Below are 18,933 nucleotides of genomic sequence, written 5' to 3'. Positions count from 1 at the left end.
TGGCAGAAAGGGGGCAGCTCTGGGGCCCAGGAGGCCAATGAGCTTGGTTCGACTGTTTTGATTGGTTCGACTGTTTTGATATAAGACACTGCCCTCTGCCCAGCAATGACAGAGAGGAGCCAGTTTCCAGAACAGCCCCTTCATGTACTGTCTGCAGAGCTGGATTGAAAGGTGACTTTGGTCAGAAGAGATTTTCCATAAAGGTTAGCCCTAAAATGGACTAGACGGGACCAGTAATGACACTGAATAAAAGAACGGCACCCTTACTTTAAAGCAGAGGAAACAGGCCCAGGCAGGGCAGGTAACTGGAGGCCACCCAGCAAACCTGCAGCCAAGTCAGGAATAGATGACAGGTCGGTGACTCACAGCCACACCCCTTTCTACCACTCCAACCGGCTGTTTTTCCCATTCACATCTGTATCTCTTTCTCCATTCAGGACCATTTCTGAATTGTGTATTGAAATCTGAGGATGCAAAGTTGGAGGGTGGGTGGGTCCTGGGGCTGGGGCTGCCAGCACACCAAGACTCTTGATTCCTCAGCAACGGTGCAGCCAGCCTCACTGTGAACATCAAAAAGCGGATGGGCTGCCTCCTGTTACCCACCGTGGAAACCAGCAGTGCCACCGGGTGGGTCCAGGCAGCACTGCCAGGGCTGTGGGTGGTGCCGCCCCAGGCTTCACCCCCCGCCCCCCAACACAGAATGCAAAGGCACAAGACATCAGGGTTAATAAACAGCTTTATTTGCCTTTGACAGCATCGATTTTCTTACATTCTCAATTAATTTGCCATTAAAGTGCTGGAAATTTTCTTAATCATGATAACATTTGTTAAAAGAAATCAGAACTACTATCAGGATGTGGCAGTCATAAAGAAAACATTTCTTTTGCGATACCCAGAATGGAAGACCCCCCCCAGCGCTGAGCTGGTGGGTTGGCCAATTTGCAAACAGATTCTAATTCTCTCTTACGGTGAGCACCAAACCCGCTGGGACCACCACCCCTGGGGAGAAAAGCGATGCTAAGGAGTAAAGACACCCACACGCCCTGCTGGCAGCCCCTCTCGGCCCCCTTTGGGCATTTGCTGCTGGAGTAGATCCAATCTTAGGAGAAATGGAGGTCTGGCCCCCTCTACTGCCTTCTACCCCACCCCACCCTTACTAACAAAAGCCCCAAAAGTCATTACAATGAAAAAGTGAGTTTCCATTACCCCAACACTAACAATGTTCAGTAAAAATGAGAATAATAAACACAAAAGCTGGCTTAGTAAACAGGAGCTCTCAGCATTCAATGCAAAAGAACTGAAATCATAAGGCAAATACCGCTGACTTGCACGTGGGCTGGACGAACCTGAAACGCTTTACTTGTCTGTGAGGCTCCAGGGGCCCAGGCGGTTGGCTTTCCGCGCTTGCCGCTGACAGAGGCCAGCTCTTTGCATTAGTGCTGAGGCTGTCGGCGTGTTTCTCTTCGGCGTTTATATACAAACACACCCAAGGCTGATGTATTTTTATACATGTATGTACACACACAAAGGCCTGCTACTCTTTCCTCGTGGACACCGCCAGCTCCACCTCGGGAAGCTGGATGCCAACCTTGGTCCCACTGTCGCTGCTAGACGATGAGGACAGTCGGGACTTCTTAGAGGCCAAGGACACTCCACTCCCCTGCAGCTTGCCTGCCTCATCATCGCTCCCTGTCACCTCATAATGACCTTTGCTCTTTGACCCCAATCCACCAAAGGTACCAAATTTCAGCTTTCCGTGTTTCCCTTTGCCCTTCCCGCCTTCCGGTGACGCTTCACCACCTTCAAACTCCAAAGTCCCCGTTGGGGTGGAAGGTGCTGAGAGCTCCCTTTCATCACTGAAGGAATTTGAACGATGCCGGGGCTTCTTGCTTTTGAATAAGGAGAATTTGCCTTTGGGCGAAGATGCTTCGGCCTCAGCCTCTCCTTCCAGAGAGCCTAGGCTGGCCTTCGAGCTCTTCAGGTCCCCTTTGGACCCTGAAATGGATGCTTCAGGTGAGCTGGTGACGCCACCCTTCCCCTTGGCTTTGGAAAAATGGAACTTAGGCATTTTGATTTTGGACTTCTTCAGTTTTACGTCGGATTCTTCCCACTCGTCCTCTCCGGCACCCGGCTGGACACTGGCCTCTGCCTTAGGGAAGTTAATATCCACCCCCACTTCTCTGCCGACCAGCTCCCGGCCAGAGAAGGTGAACTTGGGGATCTTCATCTTGGGGAATGTTACTTTTCCAGACCCACTTTCCAAGTGACCTTGAGGCCCGGACACACTCAGCCCCGGACCCTGGAGTCCGATGTGGCCTCCTTTCACATCTCCTTCTACCTTTGGTCCTGAGAAATGAAGTCCCCCAGCAAACCTCGGTGCACCCAAGGTGAAGGCGGAGGAGGCCTGAGGGCCTCTCCTCTCACTCCCAGAACCTTTGACATTCACTTGCCCTTCACCCAGGCTGGTATCTGGGGCACTGACACCCCCTGAAACATCAATACCTCCTTTGATTTGGGGGCCCTTCAGGCTGACACCGAAATCTGACTCAGGAGATGCCACACTAAACGAAGGCCCCTTCAAGCTAACATCAGGAGCAGCCCCGTGGAAACCTATTCCCGAACCTTTCAGATCACCTTTCATTTCAGGACCAGAGATTTGCCCAGTCGGGAGTTTCACAGTCAGTCCTGGCAGCTCCACGCCACAGCCAGAGGACTTAATTCCAGACATCTGGAGGTTTCCCTCTAAGCCTTGAGCACTGATGCCTGGAAGACCTCCTCCAGCAGTGGGGCCTTTCATCTCACCAGTGGCCCCAAGGCTCCCTTTTACTTTTGGTCCTTCCAAGTTCAAGTCCATGCCCGGTGCTGAGATTTGAGGACCAGACATCTGAGGCCCTTTCAGATTCAGTCCTCCGAGGTTCACATCCATGCCTGGCCCCTTCAGTTCTCCAGTAACTTGTGGCCCCTTGACATTAATGTCCAAGTCAGGCCCTGGAGCAGAGATGCCAAACTGCGGCAGTTTCATTTGGGGAAGTCTAATACCACCTTCAGGTGCCTCCAAGCTTAGATCCGGAGCGCCTACTGATACTTTAGGACACTTGATGTCACCACAGACAGCCAGGTCTCCCTGCAGGCTTGGTCCCTTCAAGGTCACGTCTGGCACACCGACGTTAAGCATGGTTGTGGCATCGATTCCAGGCACTGTCACACCGTCTCCTTGCACCTTCACCTTCCCACCAACACTTCGGAGGTCAAGCCCTGGGGCATGCACCTTCATGCTGGGGGGAGATACATCCAGGTCTCCCTTCAAACTTGGTCCTTTCAAGTTGAGGTCAAGGTCAGGTCCAGGGACTTTTGGCATAGCGAGGCTCACTGAAGGAAAGTCTACTTTTGGCCCCTTCAGAGACACATCAGGCCCTTCGAGCTGAACATCTGGTGCACTCAAGCCTCCTTCAAGAGAGGGCAGCTGGGCATGGGCCTCAGCTCCCCCACCTTCCATTTTCATACCAGGGACGCCAATCTTGGGCATTGAAAACTTGGGGAACTTGATTTTCGATTCTGGACCTTGCAGGTCTACTTCTGGTCCTTCCAATCCCACACTGGGGACATCACCCTTTATCTTTGGTCCTTTCAAGCTAACATTCACATCAGGGATGGAGACTTGAGGAGCAGAAATACCAAACGATGGTGCTTTCACTTTGGCATCTGGGTCTTCGATGTTGAGGTCTGGTGCACCCAAGTTTGCCAGTACCCTGGGGCCTTTCAGGTCCCCCTCTATTTTTGGCACTGAGACATCCACATCTGGCACCTTGAACTTGGAAGCCTTGAGCTTGATGTCAGGACCTTCCACATTAATCCCTGGTGAAGAAATACCCAGATCAGGTGCCTGGATTTCACCCTCCATTTTGGGGCTAGGGAGGGGGGCCTCAGCTTTAAATTTAGGTGATTTAATGTCAAATTCTACATCTGGGAAGTACATTTTTCCAAACATAGGTTTCTTGGTTTTGGGAGATTTCACATCGACTTTAAGCGAGGCATCCAGACCGGGAACAGTGACGTCTACATCAGAAGTCTTGAGAGCGGCATCAATTTCACCTCCGGGAACATTCAAATCAAATCCCTGTTTTTTGGCCTTAATTTTAGGACCACTCATGTGAATTTTAGGCATTTTAAACTTGCTTTTCTTGACCTTGCCGCCAACACTAATTTCAGGAGTCTCAACGTTCAGCTCTGCTTCAGGAACAGTCACATCGAGCGAAGGGGACTTGAAGTCAGCTTTGGGGCTTTTTGCTCCAAATCCAAACTTGGGTTTCTTAAATTTGGGAATTTTAACATCTGGCCCCTCAATGTTAACGTCTGGGCTCTCCACTTGCACATCCAAACTTGGAGCTTCTAAATCCACTTTAGGCCCCTTGAAGTCCAGTTCACCACCTTCTACCTTGGGACCAGAAACTCCAATTTTGGGTGCCTTGAGATGTAAATCAACATCAGGAGCAGTTACTTTAGGGGCAGATATATCCAGTGATGGCATCTTCAAATTTGGGCCACTGAGTTTGGCATCAGGGCATTCAAAATGCAGGCCTGGACCTTTCAGGCCCACCTCTGGGCCTTTGAAAGTACCTTCAATCTTAGGGACAGACACATCAAAATCACCTTTGACTTTAGGTCCTTTCAAATCCAGGTCAACATCAGGCATGGAGATCTTGGGGGCTTTGATATTCATCTCAGGCATCTTGAACTTTGGGCCCTTCAGTTTTGCATCAGGACCTTCGATATTCACATCTGGAACATCAATGTCCACCTTGGGTCCTGAAACATCAATGTCACCCTTGGGCAGGCTCACATCCACGTCTGGGCCCTCTGCTTTGAAGCCCGGCGTGCCGAACTTGGGCATTTTCACCTTGGGCATCTTCAGGTGCCAGTCTGGGCCATGAACGTCCACATCAGGGGCATCAATGTCCACTTTGGGCCCCTTGATGTCAATTTCAGGGCCCTTGAGGTCTCCTTCCACTCTGGGCAGAGAAACGTCCACATCGCCCTGTACCTTGGGACCCTTCAGGTGTAAATCAAAGTCAGGCATGGAGATCTTAGGAGCTTTAATGTTCATCTCTGGCATCTTGAACTTGGGGCCCTTCAGTTTTGCATCTGGACCTTCAGTACTGACCTCTGGAACTTCAACATCCACTTTGGGTGCTGAGAGATCAATGTCGGCCTTGGGCAGGCTCACATCCACGTCTGGGCCCTCTCCTTTGAAGCCCGGCATGCCGAACTTGGGCATTTTCACCTTGGGCATCTTCAGGTTCCAGTCTGGGCCATGAATGTCCACATCCGGGACATCAACATCCATTTTGGGGCCCTTGATGTCAACGTCAGGGCCCTTGAGGTCTCCTTCCACTCTGGGCAGAGAAATGTCCACATCACCTTTTACCTTGGGACCCTTCAGATTCAGGTCGACTTCAGGCATGGAGATCTTGGGTGCCTTGAGGTGCAGGTCAGGCATTTTAAACTTGGGGCCCTTCAGTTTCCCTTCTGGACCATGAATGTCTATGTCAGGAGTGTCTATGTCCAGTTTAGGGCCTTTAAAATCTACTTTGGGACCTTTCAGATCTCCTTCCAACTTAGGACTGGAAATGTCCGAATCTCCTTTTATCTTAGGTCCCTTCAAGTTCAAGTCAATGTCACTCATGGAGATTTGTGGGGTTTTGAAATGGACATCAGGCATCTTAAATTTGGGACCTTTGAGTTTCCCTTCAGGGCCTTCGATGTCCACCTCTGGCCCTTTCAGATGACCTTCCACTTTAGAAAGTGAAAGGTCTACATTCCCCTTTGCCTTAGGCCCTTTCAGATTTAAGTCAAAGTCTGGCATAGAAATCTTAGGAGTTTTAATGTGCATCTCTGGCATCTTAAATTTGGGCCCCTTCAATTTTCCTTCTGGACCTTCAATATTGATGTCTGGAGTGTCAGCTTCCAACTTGGGGCCCTTTATGTCAATTTCAGGGCCCTTGAGGTCACCTTCCACCTTAGGCAGAGAGACATCCACATCACCCTTCATTTTGGGGCCCCTCAGGTTAAAGTCAAGGTCAGGCATTGATATTTTGGGAGCTTTGATATTCATCTCAGGCATCTTGAACTTGGAGCCCTTTAGTTTTGCATCTGGACCTTCAATATTCACATCTGGAACATCAATGTCCACCTTGGGTCCTGAAACATCAATGTCACCCTTGGGCAGGCTCACATCCACGTCTGGGCCCTCTGCTTTGAAGCCCGGCATGCCGAACTTGGGCATTTTCACCTTGGGCATCTTCAGGTGCCAGTCTGGGCCATGAACGTCCACATCAGGAGCATCGATGTCCACTTTGGGCCCCTTGATGTCAATTTCAGGGCCCTTAAAGTCACCTTCCACCTTAGGCAGGGAAATGTCCACATCACCCTTTACCTTGGGACCCTTCAGGTGTAAATCAAAGTCAGGCATGGAGATCTTAGGAGCTTTAATATTCATCTCAGGCATCTTGAACTTGGGGCCCTTCAGTTTTGCATCTGGACCTTCAATACTGACCTCTGGAACTTCAACATCCACTTTGGGTGCTGAGAGATCAATGTCGGCCTTGGGCAGGCTCACATCCACGTCTGAGCCCTCTGCTTTGAAGCCCGGCATGCTGAACTTGGGCATTTTCACCTTGGGCATCTTCAGGTTCCAGTCTGGGCCACGCACGTCCACATCTGGGACATCAACATCCATTTTGGGGCCCTTGATGTCAACTTCAGGGCCCTTGAGGTCTCCTTCCACTCTGGGCAGAGAAATGTCCACATCACCTTTTACCTTGGGACCCTTCAGATTCAGGTCGACTTCAGGCATGGAGATCTTGGGTGCCTTGAGGTGCAGGTCAGGCATTTTAAACTTGGGGCCCTTCAGTTTCCCATCTGGACCATGAATGTCCATGTCAGGAGTGTCTATGTCCACCTTGGGTCCTGAGATGTCAATGTCGGCCTTGGGCAGGCTCACATCAACTTCTGGGCCCTCTCCTTTGAAACCGGGCATGCTGAACTTGGGCATTTTCACCTTGGGCATCTTCAGGTGCCAGTCTGGGCCATGAACGTCCACATCCGGGACATCAATGTCCATTTTGGGGCCTTTGAGGTCAACGTCAGGGCCTTTTAGGTCACCTTCCACCTTAGGCAGGGAAACATCCACATCTCCTTTGACCTTAGGACCTTTCAGGTGCAAGTCAAAGTCAGGCATGGAGACCTTGGGGGCTTTGATGTTCATCTCAGGCATCTTGAACTTGGGGCCCTTCAGTTTCGCATCTGGACCTTCGATATTGACATCGGGAACTTCAACATCCACCTTGGGTGCTGAGAGATCAATGTCACCCTTGGGCAGGCTCACATCAACTTCTGGGCCCTCTCCTTTGAAGCCTGGCATGCTGAACTTGGGCATTTTCACCTTGGGCATCTTCAGGTGCCAGTCTGGGCCATGAACTCCCACATCTGGGGCATCAATGTCCACTTTAGGGCCTTTGATGTCAACTTCAGGGCCTTTTAGGTCACCCTCCACCTTAGGCAGGGAAACATCCACATCTCCTTTGACCTTCGGACCTTTCAGGTGCAAGTCAAAGTCAGGCATGGAGATCTTGGGGGCTTTGATGTCCATCTCGGGCATCTTGAACTTGGGACCTTTCAACTTTCCCTCAGGCCCTTCAATATTAACATCAGGACCTTCAATGTCCACTTTGGGTGCTGAGACATTAATGTCAGCCTTGGGCAGGCTCAAATCCATGTCTGGGCCCTCTCCTTTGAAGCCGGGCATGCTGAATTTGGGCATTTTCATCTTGGGCATCTTCAAGTGCCAGTCTGGGCTGTGAACATCCACATCAGGGGCATCAATGTCTACTTTGGGACTTTTGATGTCAATCTCAGGGCCTTTCAGATCCCCTTCAACTTTAGGCACAGATACATCCATGTCACCCTTCATTTTGGGGCCCTTCAGGTTTAAATCAATGTCAGGCATGGAGATCTTGGGAGCTTTCAGGTGCATCTCTGGCATCTTGAATTTGGGCCCCTTCAATTTCCCCTCTGGCCCTTCAATGTTAATATCAGGAGTGTCAATATCCACTTTGGGGCCCTTGATGTCCACCTCAGGGCCCTTTAGGTCACCTTCCACTTTTGGCAAAGACACATCCATATCGCCCTTAATTTTAGGACCCTTCAAGCTCAGATCAAGGTCAGGCATGGAGACTTTGGGGGCTTTGATGTTCATCTCAGGCATCTTGAACTTGGGGCCCTTCAGTTTTGCATCTGGACCTTCAATACTGACCTCTGGAACTTCAACACCCACTTTGGGTGCTGAGAGATCAATGTCGGCCTTGGGCAGGCTCACATCCACGTCTGAGCCCTCTGCTTTGAAGCCCGGCATGCCGAACTTGGGCATTTTCACCTTGGGCATCTTCAGGTGCCAGTCTGGGCCATGAACTCCCACATCTGGGACATCAATGTCCACTTTGGGGCCCTTGATATCAACCTCTGGCCCTTTCAGATCTCCTTCAACTTTGGGCAGAGAAACATCCACATCACCTTTCAACTTGGGGCCCCTCAGGTTTAAATCAAGGTCAGGCATGGAGATCTTGGGAGCTTTGATATTCATGTCAGGCATCTTGAGTTTGGGACCTTTCAAGCCTCCTTCTAGTCCTTCCACATTGATTTCTGGGCCCTCAATGTTCATTCTGGGACCCTCTATATCGATATCTCCTTTTGGCAGATCCACAGTCATATCTGCCCCTTCTGCTTTTAAGCCAGGCACACCAAACTTAGGCATTTTCATCTTGGGCATTTTCAAATTCCAGTCTGGACCATGAACATCCACATCAGGTGCATCAAGATTAACTTCTGGTGCTTTTATATCCATTTTGGGTCCTTTAAAGTCACCTTCTAAACTGGGAGCTGCAACATCTAAGTCTCCTTTGACTTTAGGACCTTTCAGGTTTAACTCCACATCAGGCATAGAAACTTTAGGAGATGAAATACTCAGGAAAGGCATTTTGAACTTGGAGCCTTTCACTTTTCCTTGAACCTCAACATCAGGAGCATTAATGTCAACTTTTGGACCTGTCACATCAATATCTGGCTTTTTAACTTTGACATCCACCTCAGGTGTCTGAACTTTAGAGCCCGAAAAATTAAATTTGGGAAGCTTAAAACGAGATTTCTTTGACTTGCCTTCAATATTCAGCTTAGGGCCAGAAATATCCACTTCTGGGCCCTTTACATCCAACTTGGGAGCCTTAATGTCACCTTCCAATTTGGGCCCAGAAATATCAACATCTCCCTTAAGCTTTGAGCCTTTCAAATTCAGGTCAATTTCTGGCATGGAGATCTTGGGAATGTTTACTTGCATGTCAGGCATCTTCAGGTTTGGACCTTTTAATTTACCTTCTGGGCCATGAATGTCAATATCAGGAGCATCTAAATCTACTTTCGGGCCCTTAATGTCAAGAGTAGGCCCTTTCAAATCACCCTCTATGTTTGGAAGTGAAACATCCACCTCCCCTTTCATTTTAGGGCCTTTAAGATTAAGGTCCAAATCTGGCATTGATATCTTAGGTGCTTTGATGTTCATCTCAGGCATTTTGAACTTGGGGCCCTTCAGCTTTGCATCTGGACCCTCAATATTCACATCTGGAACATCAATGTCCACCTTGGGTCCTGAAACATCAATGTCAGCCTTGGGCAGGCTCACATCCACATCTGGGCCCTCTGCTTTGAAGCCTGGCATGCTGAACTTGGGCATTTTCACCTTGGGCATCTTCAGGTGCCAGTCTGGGCCATGAACATCCACATCTGGGGCATCAATGTCCACTTTGGGGCCTTTAATATCCACATCAGGAACCTTAATCACACCTTCTACTTTTGGTAAAGACACATCCACATCACCCTTCATTTTGGGGCTCTTCAAATTAAGATCAATGTCAGGCATGGAGATCTTGGGGGCTTTAATGTTCATCTCAGGCATCTTGAATTTGGGACCCTTCAGTTGTGCATCTGGCCCTTCAATATTAAAATCAGGGCTTTCAATGTCCACCTTGGGTGCTGAGATGTCAATGTCACCCTTGGGCAGGCTCACATCCACTTCTGGGCCCTCTCCTTTGAAGCCCGGCATGCTGAACTTGGGCATTTTCACCTTGGGCATCTTCAGGTGCCAGTCTGGGCCATGAACATCCACATCCGGGACATCAATGTCCATTTTGGGGCCTTTGAGGTCAACTTCAGGGCCTTTTAGGTCACCCTCCACCTTAGGCAGGGAAACATCCACATCCCCTTTGACCTTAGGACCTTTCAGGTGCAAGTCAAAGTCAGGCATGGAGATCTTGGGGGCTTTGATGTTCATTTCAGGCATCTTGAACTTGGGGCCCTTTAGTTTTGCATCAGGACCTTCAATATTGACATCAGGAACTTCAACATCCACCTTAGGTGCTGAGAGATCAATGTCACCCTTGGGCAGGCTCACATTCACTTCTGGGCCCTCTCCTTTGAAGCCCGGCATGCTGAACTTGGGCATTTTCATCTTGGGCATCTTCAGGTGCCAGTCTGGGCCATGAACATCCACATCTGGGACATCGATGTCCACTTTAGGGCCTTTGATGTCAACTTCAGGGCCTTTTAGGTCACCCTCCACCTTAGGCAGGGAAACATCCACATCTCCTTTGACCTTCGGACCTTTCAGGTGCAAGTCAAAGTCAGGCATGGAGATCTTGGGGGCTTTGATGTTCATCTCGGGCATCTTGAACTTGGGACCTTTCAACTTTCCCTCAGGTCCTTCAATATTAACATCAGGACCTTCAATGTCCACTTTGGGTGCTGAGACATTAATGTCAGCCTTGGGCAGGCTCACATCCATGTCTGGGCCCTCTCCTTTGAAGCCGGGCATGCTGAACTTGGGCATTTTCACCTTGGGCATCTTCAGGTGCCAGTCTGGGCCATGAACATCCACATCTGGGGCATCAATGTCCACTTTAGGGCCTTTGATGTCAACTTCAGGGCCTTTTATATCTCCTTCTATCTTGGGACCTGTGACATCCACATCTCCTTTCATTTTTGGACCTGTTAAATTAAGATCAATATCTGGCATGGATATCTTTGGAGTCTTAAAATGCATTTCAGGCATCTTAAACTTCGGACTTTTCCACTTTCCTTCAGGTCCTTCAACATTAACAGCAGGACATTCGACATCCACCTTGGGTGCTGAGACGTCAATGTCGGCCTTGGGCAGGCTCACATCCACATCTGGGCCCTCTGCTTTGAAGCCCGGCATGCTGAACTTGGGCATTTTCACCTTGGGCATCTTCAGGTGCCAGTCTGGGCCATGAACTCCCACATCTGGGGCATCGATGTCCACTTTAGGGCCTTTGATGTCAACTTCAGGGCCTTTTAGGTCACCCTCCACCTTAGGCAGGGAAACATCCACATCTCCTTTGACCTTCGGACCTTTCAGGTGCAAGTCAAAGTCAGGCATGGAGATCTTGGGGGCTTTGATGTTCATCTCGGGCATCTTGAACTTGGGACCTTTCAACTTTCCCTCAGGCCCTTCAATATTAACATCAGGACCTTCAATGTCCACTTTGGGTGCTGACATATCAATGTCAGCCTTGGGCAGGCTCACATCCACATCCGGGCCCTCTCCTTTGAAGCCGGGCATGCTGAACTTGGGCATTTTCACCTTGGGCATCTTCAGGTGCCAGTCTGGGCCATGAACATCAGGAGCATTTATATCCACTTTGGGGCCTTTGATATTCACATCTGGTACTTTAAATTTACCTTCTACCTCAGGCACAGACACATCTACATCTCCCTTAAGTTTTGGTCCTTTCAGATTTAGATCCACATCAGGCATAGAAATATTTGGAGCTTTGAAATGCATGTCAGGCATCTTGAACTTGGGGCCTTTCAATTTGCCCTCTGGTCCTTCAATGTCAATATCTGGCCCACTGATGTCACCTTTGATATCTGGCCCTTTGAGGTCACCTTCCAATTTGGGAATATTTACATCCACCTCTCCCTTTATCTTGGGGCTTTTTAAGTGTAGATCAATATCTGGCATGGAGATTTTGGGAGATTTAAAGTGCATGTCTGGCATCTTAAATTTAGGACCTTTCCATTTGCCATCTGGACCTTCCACAGATACATCTGGCATGTCAGCATCTAATTTGGGGCCTTTGACATCCAATTCTGGACCCTTGAATTCTCCCTCTAGCTTTGGGGCAGAAACATCAAAGTCTCCTTTGATTTTAGATCCCTTTAAGTTGAAATCCACATCAGGCATGGAGATCTTGGGGGCATGAAAGTGCATTTCAGGCATCTTGAACTTACTACCTTTCAGTTTTCCTTCTGGTCCCTCAAGGCTCACATCTGGGGCTTCAATGTCAACCTTTGGTACAGAAATGTCAATGTCAGCCTTGGGCATGCTCACATCCACATCCGGGCCCTCTCCTTTGAAGCCCGGCATGCTGAACTTGGGCATTTTCATCTTGGGCATCTTCAGGTGCCAGTCTGGGCCATGAACTCCCACATCTGGGGCACTGATATCAACTTTAGGTCCTTTGATGTCCACATCTGGCACTTTCATTTCACCTTCCACCTTGGGCACAGACACATCCACATCCCCTTTGACTTTGGGGCCTTTCAGGTGTAAGTCCACATCAGGCATGGAGATCTTGGGGGCCTTGAAGTGCATCTCAGGCATCTTGAACTTGGGGCCTTTCAACTTTGCATCAGGACATTCCAGATCAACATCAGGCACCTCCACATCCACACTGGGACCTTTCAAATCTCCTTCCAATTTTGGGACAGACACATCCACATCCCCTTTGACTCTGGGGCCTTTCAAGTGTAAGTCCACATCAGGCATGGAGATCTTGGGGGCCTTAAAGTGCATCTCAGGCATCTTGAACTTGGGGCCCTTCAGCTTCCCTTCTGGTCCCTCAAGGTTCATATCTGGGGCTTCAATGTCAACCTTGGGTGCAGCGATTTCAATGTCGGCCTTGGGAAGGCTCACATCCAAGTCTGGGCCCTCAGCTTTGAAGCCAGGCATGCTGAACTTGGGCATTTTCATCTTGGGCATCTTCAAGTTCCAGTCTGGGCCGTGAACATCCACATCTGGGGCATCAACGTCCACTTTAGGTCCTTTGATGTCCACATCTGGCACTTTCATTTCACCTTCCACCTTGGGCACATCCACATCCACATCCCCTTTGACTTTGGGGCCTTTCAGGTGTAAGTCCATATCAGGCATGGAGATCTTGGGGGCCTTGAAGTGCATCTCAGGCATCTTGAACTTGGGGCCTTTCAACTTTGCATCAGGACATTCCAGATCAACATCAGGCACCTCCACATTCACATTGGGACCTTTGATATCAACCTGGGGACCTCTGAGATCACCTTCTAGTTCTGGCACAGAAGCATCTATCTCTCCTTTCAGTTTGGGTCCCTTCAAATTCAAGTCTACATCTGGCATGGATATCTTGGGAGCTTTGATATTCAGCTTAGGCATCTTAAATTTAGAGCCTTTTAATTTTCCTTCTGGTCCCTCAATATCCAGATCAGGAGCATCAATGTCCACTTTGGGTCCAGACACATTAATGTCAGCCTTGGGCAGGCTCATATCCACATCCGGGCCCTCTCCTTTGAAGCCCGGCATGCTGAACTTGGGCATTTTTACCTTCGGCATCTTCAGGTGCCAGTCTGGGCCGTGAACTCCCACATCTGGGGCATCAACATCCACTTTGGGGCCTCTGACGTCCACATCTGGCACTTTCATTTCACCTTCCACCTTGGGCACAGACACATCCACATCCCCTTTGACTTTGGGGCCTTTCAGGTGTAAGTCCACATCAGGCATGGAGATCTTGGGGGCCTTGAAGTGCATCTCGGGCATCTTAAACTTGGGGCCTTTCAACTTTGCATCAGGACATTCCAGATCAATATCACCAACATCCACATCCATCTTAGGGGATTTTACATCAACTTCAGGACCTTTCAAGTCTCCTTCCACTTTGGGAAGGAAAACATCTACATCCGCTTTCAGTTTAGGGGCTTTCAGGTTAAGTCCAACATCAGGCATAGAGATTTTGTGCGTCTGTATATTCATGCTTGGCATCTTGAACTTGGGACCCTTTAGTTTCCCCTCTGGACTTTCAATATTCACATCTGGAGCATCAATGTCCACCTTGGGTCCTGAAACATCAATGTCAGCCTTGGGCAGGCTCACATCCACATCTGGGCCCTCTCCTTTGAAGCCCGGCATGCTGAACTTGGGCATTTTCACCTTGGGCATCTTCAGGTGCCAGTCTGGGCCATGAACTCCCACATCTGGTGCATTAACGTCCACTTTGGGACCTCTGATGTTGACATCAGGAGCTTTTAACTCTCCTTCTACTTTTGGGACTGTAACATCATAATCTCCCTTCATTTTAGGACCTTTCAAATGCAAACCAACATCTGGCATGGATATCTTCTGAGGCTTTATATTCATTTCTGGCATCTTAAATTTAGGACCCTTTAGTTTTGCTTCAGGACCTTCAATATTCACATCTGGAACTTCAACATCCACCTTAGGCCCAGAGACATCAATGTCGGCCTTGGGCAGGCTCACATCCACGTCTGGGCCCTCTCCTTTGAAGCCCGGCATGCTGAACTTGGGCATTTTCACCTTGGGCATCTTCAGGTGCCAGTCTGGGCCATGAACATCCACATCTGGGGCACTGATGTCAACTTTGGGACCTTTAATGTCCACATCTGACACTTTCACTTCACCTTCTACATCAGGCAGAGACACATCCACACCCCCCTTTAGTTTTGGGCCTGTAAGATTCAGGTCCACATCAGGCATGGAGATCTTGGGGGACTTGAAGTGCATCTCGGGCATCTTGAACTTGGGGCCCTTCAGCTTCCCTTCTGGTCCCTCAAGGCTCACATCTGGGGCTTCGATGTCAACCTTGGGTGCAGCGATTTCAATGTCGGCCTTGGGCAGGCTCACATCCAAGTCTGGGCCCTCAGCTTTGAAGCCGGGCATGCTGAACTTGGGCATTTTCATCTTGGGCATCTTCAGGTGCCAGTTTGGACCATGAACATCCACATCTGGGACATCGATGTCCATTCTGGGTCCTTCGATGTCCACATCTGGCACTTTCATTTCACCTTCCATCTTGGGCACAGACACATCCACATCCCCTTTGACTCTGGGGCCTTTCAAGTCTATATCCACATCAGGCATGGAGATCTTGGGGGACTTGAAATGCATCTCGGGCATCTTGAACTTGGGGCCCTTCAGCTTCCCTTCTGGTCCCTCAAGGTTCACATCTGGGGCTTTGATGTCAACCTTGGGTGCAGCAATTTCAATGTCAGCCTTGGGCAGGCTCACATCCAAGTCTGGGCCCTCAGCTTTGAAGCCGGGCATGCTGAACTTGGGCATTTTCATCTTGGGCATCTTCAGGCTCCATTCTGCACCCTGAATTTCTGCATCTGGTGCTTTAATGTCTACATTGGGGCCTTTGATGTCCACATCTGGTACTTTCATCTCACCTTCTATTTTGGGTGCTGACATATCTAGATTTCCTTTCATTTTGGGTCCTTTAAGATCCAGGTCAACATCTGGCATAGTCATCTTAGGAGCTTTGAAGTGCATCTCAGGCATCTTAAATTTGGGACCTTTCAACTTTCCTTCCGGTCCTTCAAGGCTCAGATCTGGAGCAGTAATATCTACTGTGGGTGCCGAAATGTCCAGATCAGCCTTGGGCAGGTTCACATCCAGTTCTGGGCCCTCCCCTTTGAGGCTAGGCATTGTAAATTTGGGCATTTTCATCTTGGGCATTTTTAGGTTCCAGTCAGGACCATGAACTTCAACATCTGGGGCACTGATGTCCACTTTTGGCCCTTTCAGTTCCCCTTCCAGCTTTGGTGGTGTCACATCGTATTCCCCCTTGACCTTGGGAACTTTCATATGCAAATCTACATCAGGCATGGAGATCTTTGGAGCCTTGATATTCATCTCTGGCATCTTAAACTTGGGACCCTTCAACTTTCCCTCAGGTCCTTCAATATTCACATCTTGAACATCAACATCCACCTTAGGTGCTGAGACATCAATGTCGGCCTTGGGCAGACTCACATCCACTTCTGGGCCCTCTGCTTTGAAGCCAGGCATGCTGAACTTGGGCATTTTCACCTTGGGCATCTTCAGGTGCCAGTCTGAGCTGTGAATGTCCACCTCTGGGGCATCGATGTCCACTTTGGCACTTTTAAGTTCAACATCAGGAACTTTAATCTCACCTTCAACCTTTGGCACTGTGACATCATATTCTCCTTTTACGTTAGGGCCTTTCAAATGTAAGTCCACATCTGGCACGGAGATCTTTGGGGCTTTGATATTCATCTCAGGCATCTTAAACTTAGGTCCTTTCAATTTCCCTTCTGGTCCCTCAATGCTCACATCTGGAGCACTAACCTCTACCTTGGGTCCAGAAATGTCCACATCAGGCTTGGGCAGGCTCACACCCAGGTCTGGGCCCTCTGCTTTGAAGCCTGGCACACTGAATTTGGGCATTTTCATCTTGGGCATCTTCACATGCCAGTCTGGGCCATGAATGTCCACCTCTGGGGCATCAATGTCCACTTTGGGGCCTTTCAGCTCTCCTTGAAGTTCTGGTACTGTTACGTCGCACTCTCCTTTTACTGTCGTGCCTCTGACATGCAGACCGACACTAGGCATGGAGATCTGTGGGGTCTTGACACTCATTTCAGACAGCTTAATATCAGGGCCCTCAAGTTTGCCTCCCACGTTGACATCTGGGGCTTCCACGTTGACCGTGGGCCCTGAAACACTGACATCTCCTTGGGGTAGATTCACGTCTAGATCTGGGCCTTCCCCTTTGATTCCTGGTGTGCTGAACTTGGGCATTTTCATCTTGGGCATCTTCAGATGCCACTCTGGGCCATGAATGTCCACATCAGGGGCACTGATGTCCACCTTGGGGCCTGTGATGTCAACTTCAGGGACTCTGACTTTTCCTTCTACTTTTGGGAGTATGACATCCACACCCCCTTTCACTTTAGGTGGAGCCACATTTAAGTCTACATCTGCCATAGAGATCCTGCAGGTTCCTGTTTTCCCAGAAGGACTACTAAGGTTGGGGCCTGTCAGGGTCCCCTCTAGACTGGGTGTCTCTATGTTCACTTTAGAGCCTTTCACTGCCACTTGAGGGCCTTTAATGTCACTGTGAACCCCAGGAGAAGAAACCTTAATATCTCCTTTCAGTTTAGGGGACCCAAGGCTCAAATCCACATCTTGCATAGAGATTTTAGGTTTCTGAATAATCATTTCAGGAGTCTTGATTTTAGGACCCTTCACCTTCCCTTCCACCCCACCAGCAGAAATCTCAGGCAGGCTGACGCCCTCAGAGGCCCCAGGAAGAGTCACTTCACCCGTGGGCAGTGTCACATCAATGCCAGCTCCCTCTCCCTTAGAACCTGACAAGGAGAATAGGGGGACTTTCATCTTGGCCATATCCAGTTTGCCCCCAGGCCCCTGAATATCAACGTCAGGGGCTCGAACTTCCACACAGGAGCCACTGGTGCTGCCCTTGATTTTGGGCACAGAGATGTCCACCCCTGTGCTCCCCTGTGGCTTGGCGCCTCTCAGGCCTAGGTCACCCTCAAGGGATGGCCCGGTGATTTGGGGGCCCTTCAGCTTCCCCTCAAGACCCTCAACATCGACAGAGGGAGCACCGACTTCCAGCTGAGGGGTCTGGACGCTCCCACCAGTGGTCAAGCCTGGCTTGCTGCCCTTGTGCTCCCCAGAGAATTCAGGTGCAGAAACACTCAACCCTGCCTCTGGGGCCTCAGGCCCTGTCGAGAAACCAAATTTTGGCATTTTCATGGTGGGGATTTTAATTTTCCCATTGTTGCCTCTCTCAAGAGGTGGGCCCTGCACATCTACTGCCCTGCTCCCAATGTCCCCTCCTGGAACTTGGGCCCCTCCTTTGCCACCCCAGTCCGAGCCCTTTGCACTGACACTGACACCTGGGCTTCCCACCTTTATCCCAGGCACGGTGACCTGGGGCTTCGAGCGGCCAGCACCTTGGAGCTCTGGTCCTGAAGCAGAAGTGGACCCCGCTCGGGTGTCCACAGCAGAGCCTGTGGTCAGAGGCGCTGCCCCTGAGCCCGAAGGCAGTCTGATCACTGTCTTCCCAGGCTGGGTCTCCACATCCACAGTGGAGATTTCAGTCAGTTCATGCCGTGGAATCTTTATCTTGAACTCAGGGCTGCTGATGTCGATGTCCTTGGCTCCTTCCCGGCCCGTCACATCCACGGTGTAGGCAGTGACCCTTCTAGTCACCGTGATGGTGCGGCTCTGGGTCTCCCCAAGGTCCCCTTCTACTCCGTCCTCCGACTTCAGCCGGGGCTTGATCTTCGTGGTGTAGATGCGCTGGTACTCCTCATCATCCCCGCTCTGCAGAAAGACACGGCCGGCAGAGGTTGCAATGGAATCTGCCTGAATTGCAGCCACCCGGCCACAGCCCAGCCGACAGCACAGTTGCCCATCTCCCAGAGAAACTGGGACTGTAAGGGAGGTCCTTGGGGCCTCCTGGGGCAGAGCACAAGGGGCTGAGAAAAGGGGCTGAGAGCCACACCACAGGAGGAAAACAAACTATCTGGGAAACTCTGGGAAGCAAAAGCCATTGGGAGTGGGAGAGAGACTCCTGGGCCGTGTTATCTAGAGGAAGGATTTTCAATCAATTCTAGATTCAAATCAGCCTCCCAAGGATGCCACCATGATGACCGGCTCTGTGCTGACTTGACCTTTTGTCTCTCAGCTCTCAGCTCACTGCCTTAACTCTCTGTCCTGTTTGTTTAATCGGGAGGGAATCCTCAGAAAGCATCAGTCACGCC

The 18,933-nt window shown here is 50.0% G+C and overlaps 1 protein-coding gene across 6 annotated transcripts in view; it reads right to left on the bottom strand.

The window, feature by feature from the left end:
* Nucleotides 1–18,933, bottom strand: part of AHNAK (AHNAK nucleoprotein) — a 134,371-nt gene that overhangs the window by 104,248 nt on the left and 11,190 nt on the right. For 2 of the 6 annotated variants that reach the window (XM_057506980.1, XM_057506979.1), the window contains exon 5: nt 719–18,493. The exons of the other annotated variants lie outside the window; for them this stretch is intronic. In XM_057506980.1, the coding sequence (XP_057362963.1) occupies nt 1,535–18,493 (16,959 nt within the window). In that variant the 3' untranslated portion in view covers nt 719–1,534. Of the gene's footprint in view, nt 1–718; nt 18,494–18,933 lie in introns of those variants that run through there. 6 annotated transcript variants of the gene reach the window in all.

This window comes from Manis pentadactyla, chromosome 9 (assembly GCF_030020395.1).
Source record: "Manis pentadactyla isolate mManPen7 chromosome 9, mManPen7.hap1, whole genome shotgun sequence".
Taxonomy (NCBI): domain Eukaryota; kingdom Metazoa; phylum Chordata; class Mammalia; order Pholidota; family Manidae; genus Manis; species Manis pentadactyla.
The sequence above is the reverse complement of the archived record's forward strand: the minus strand, read 5'-3'. Positions and strand labels throughout refer to the sequence as shown.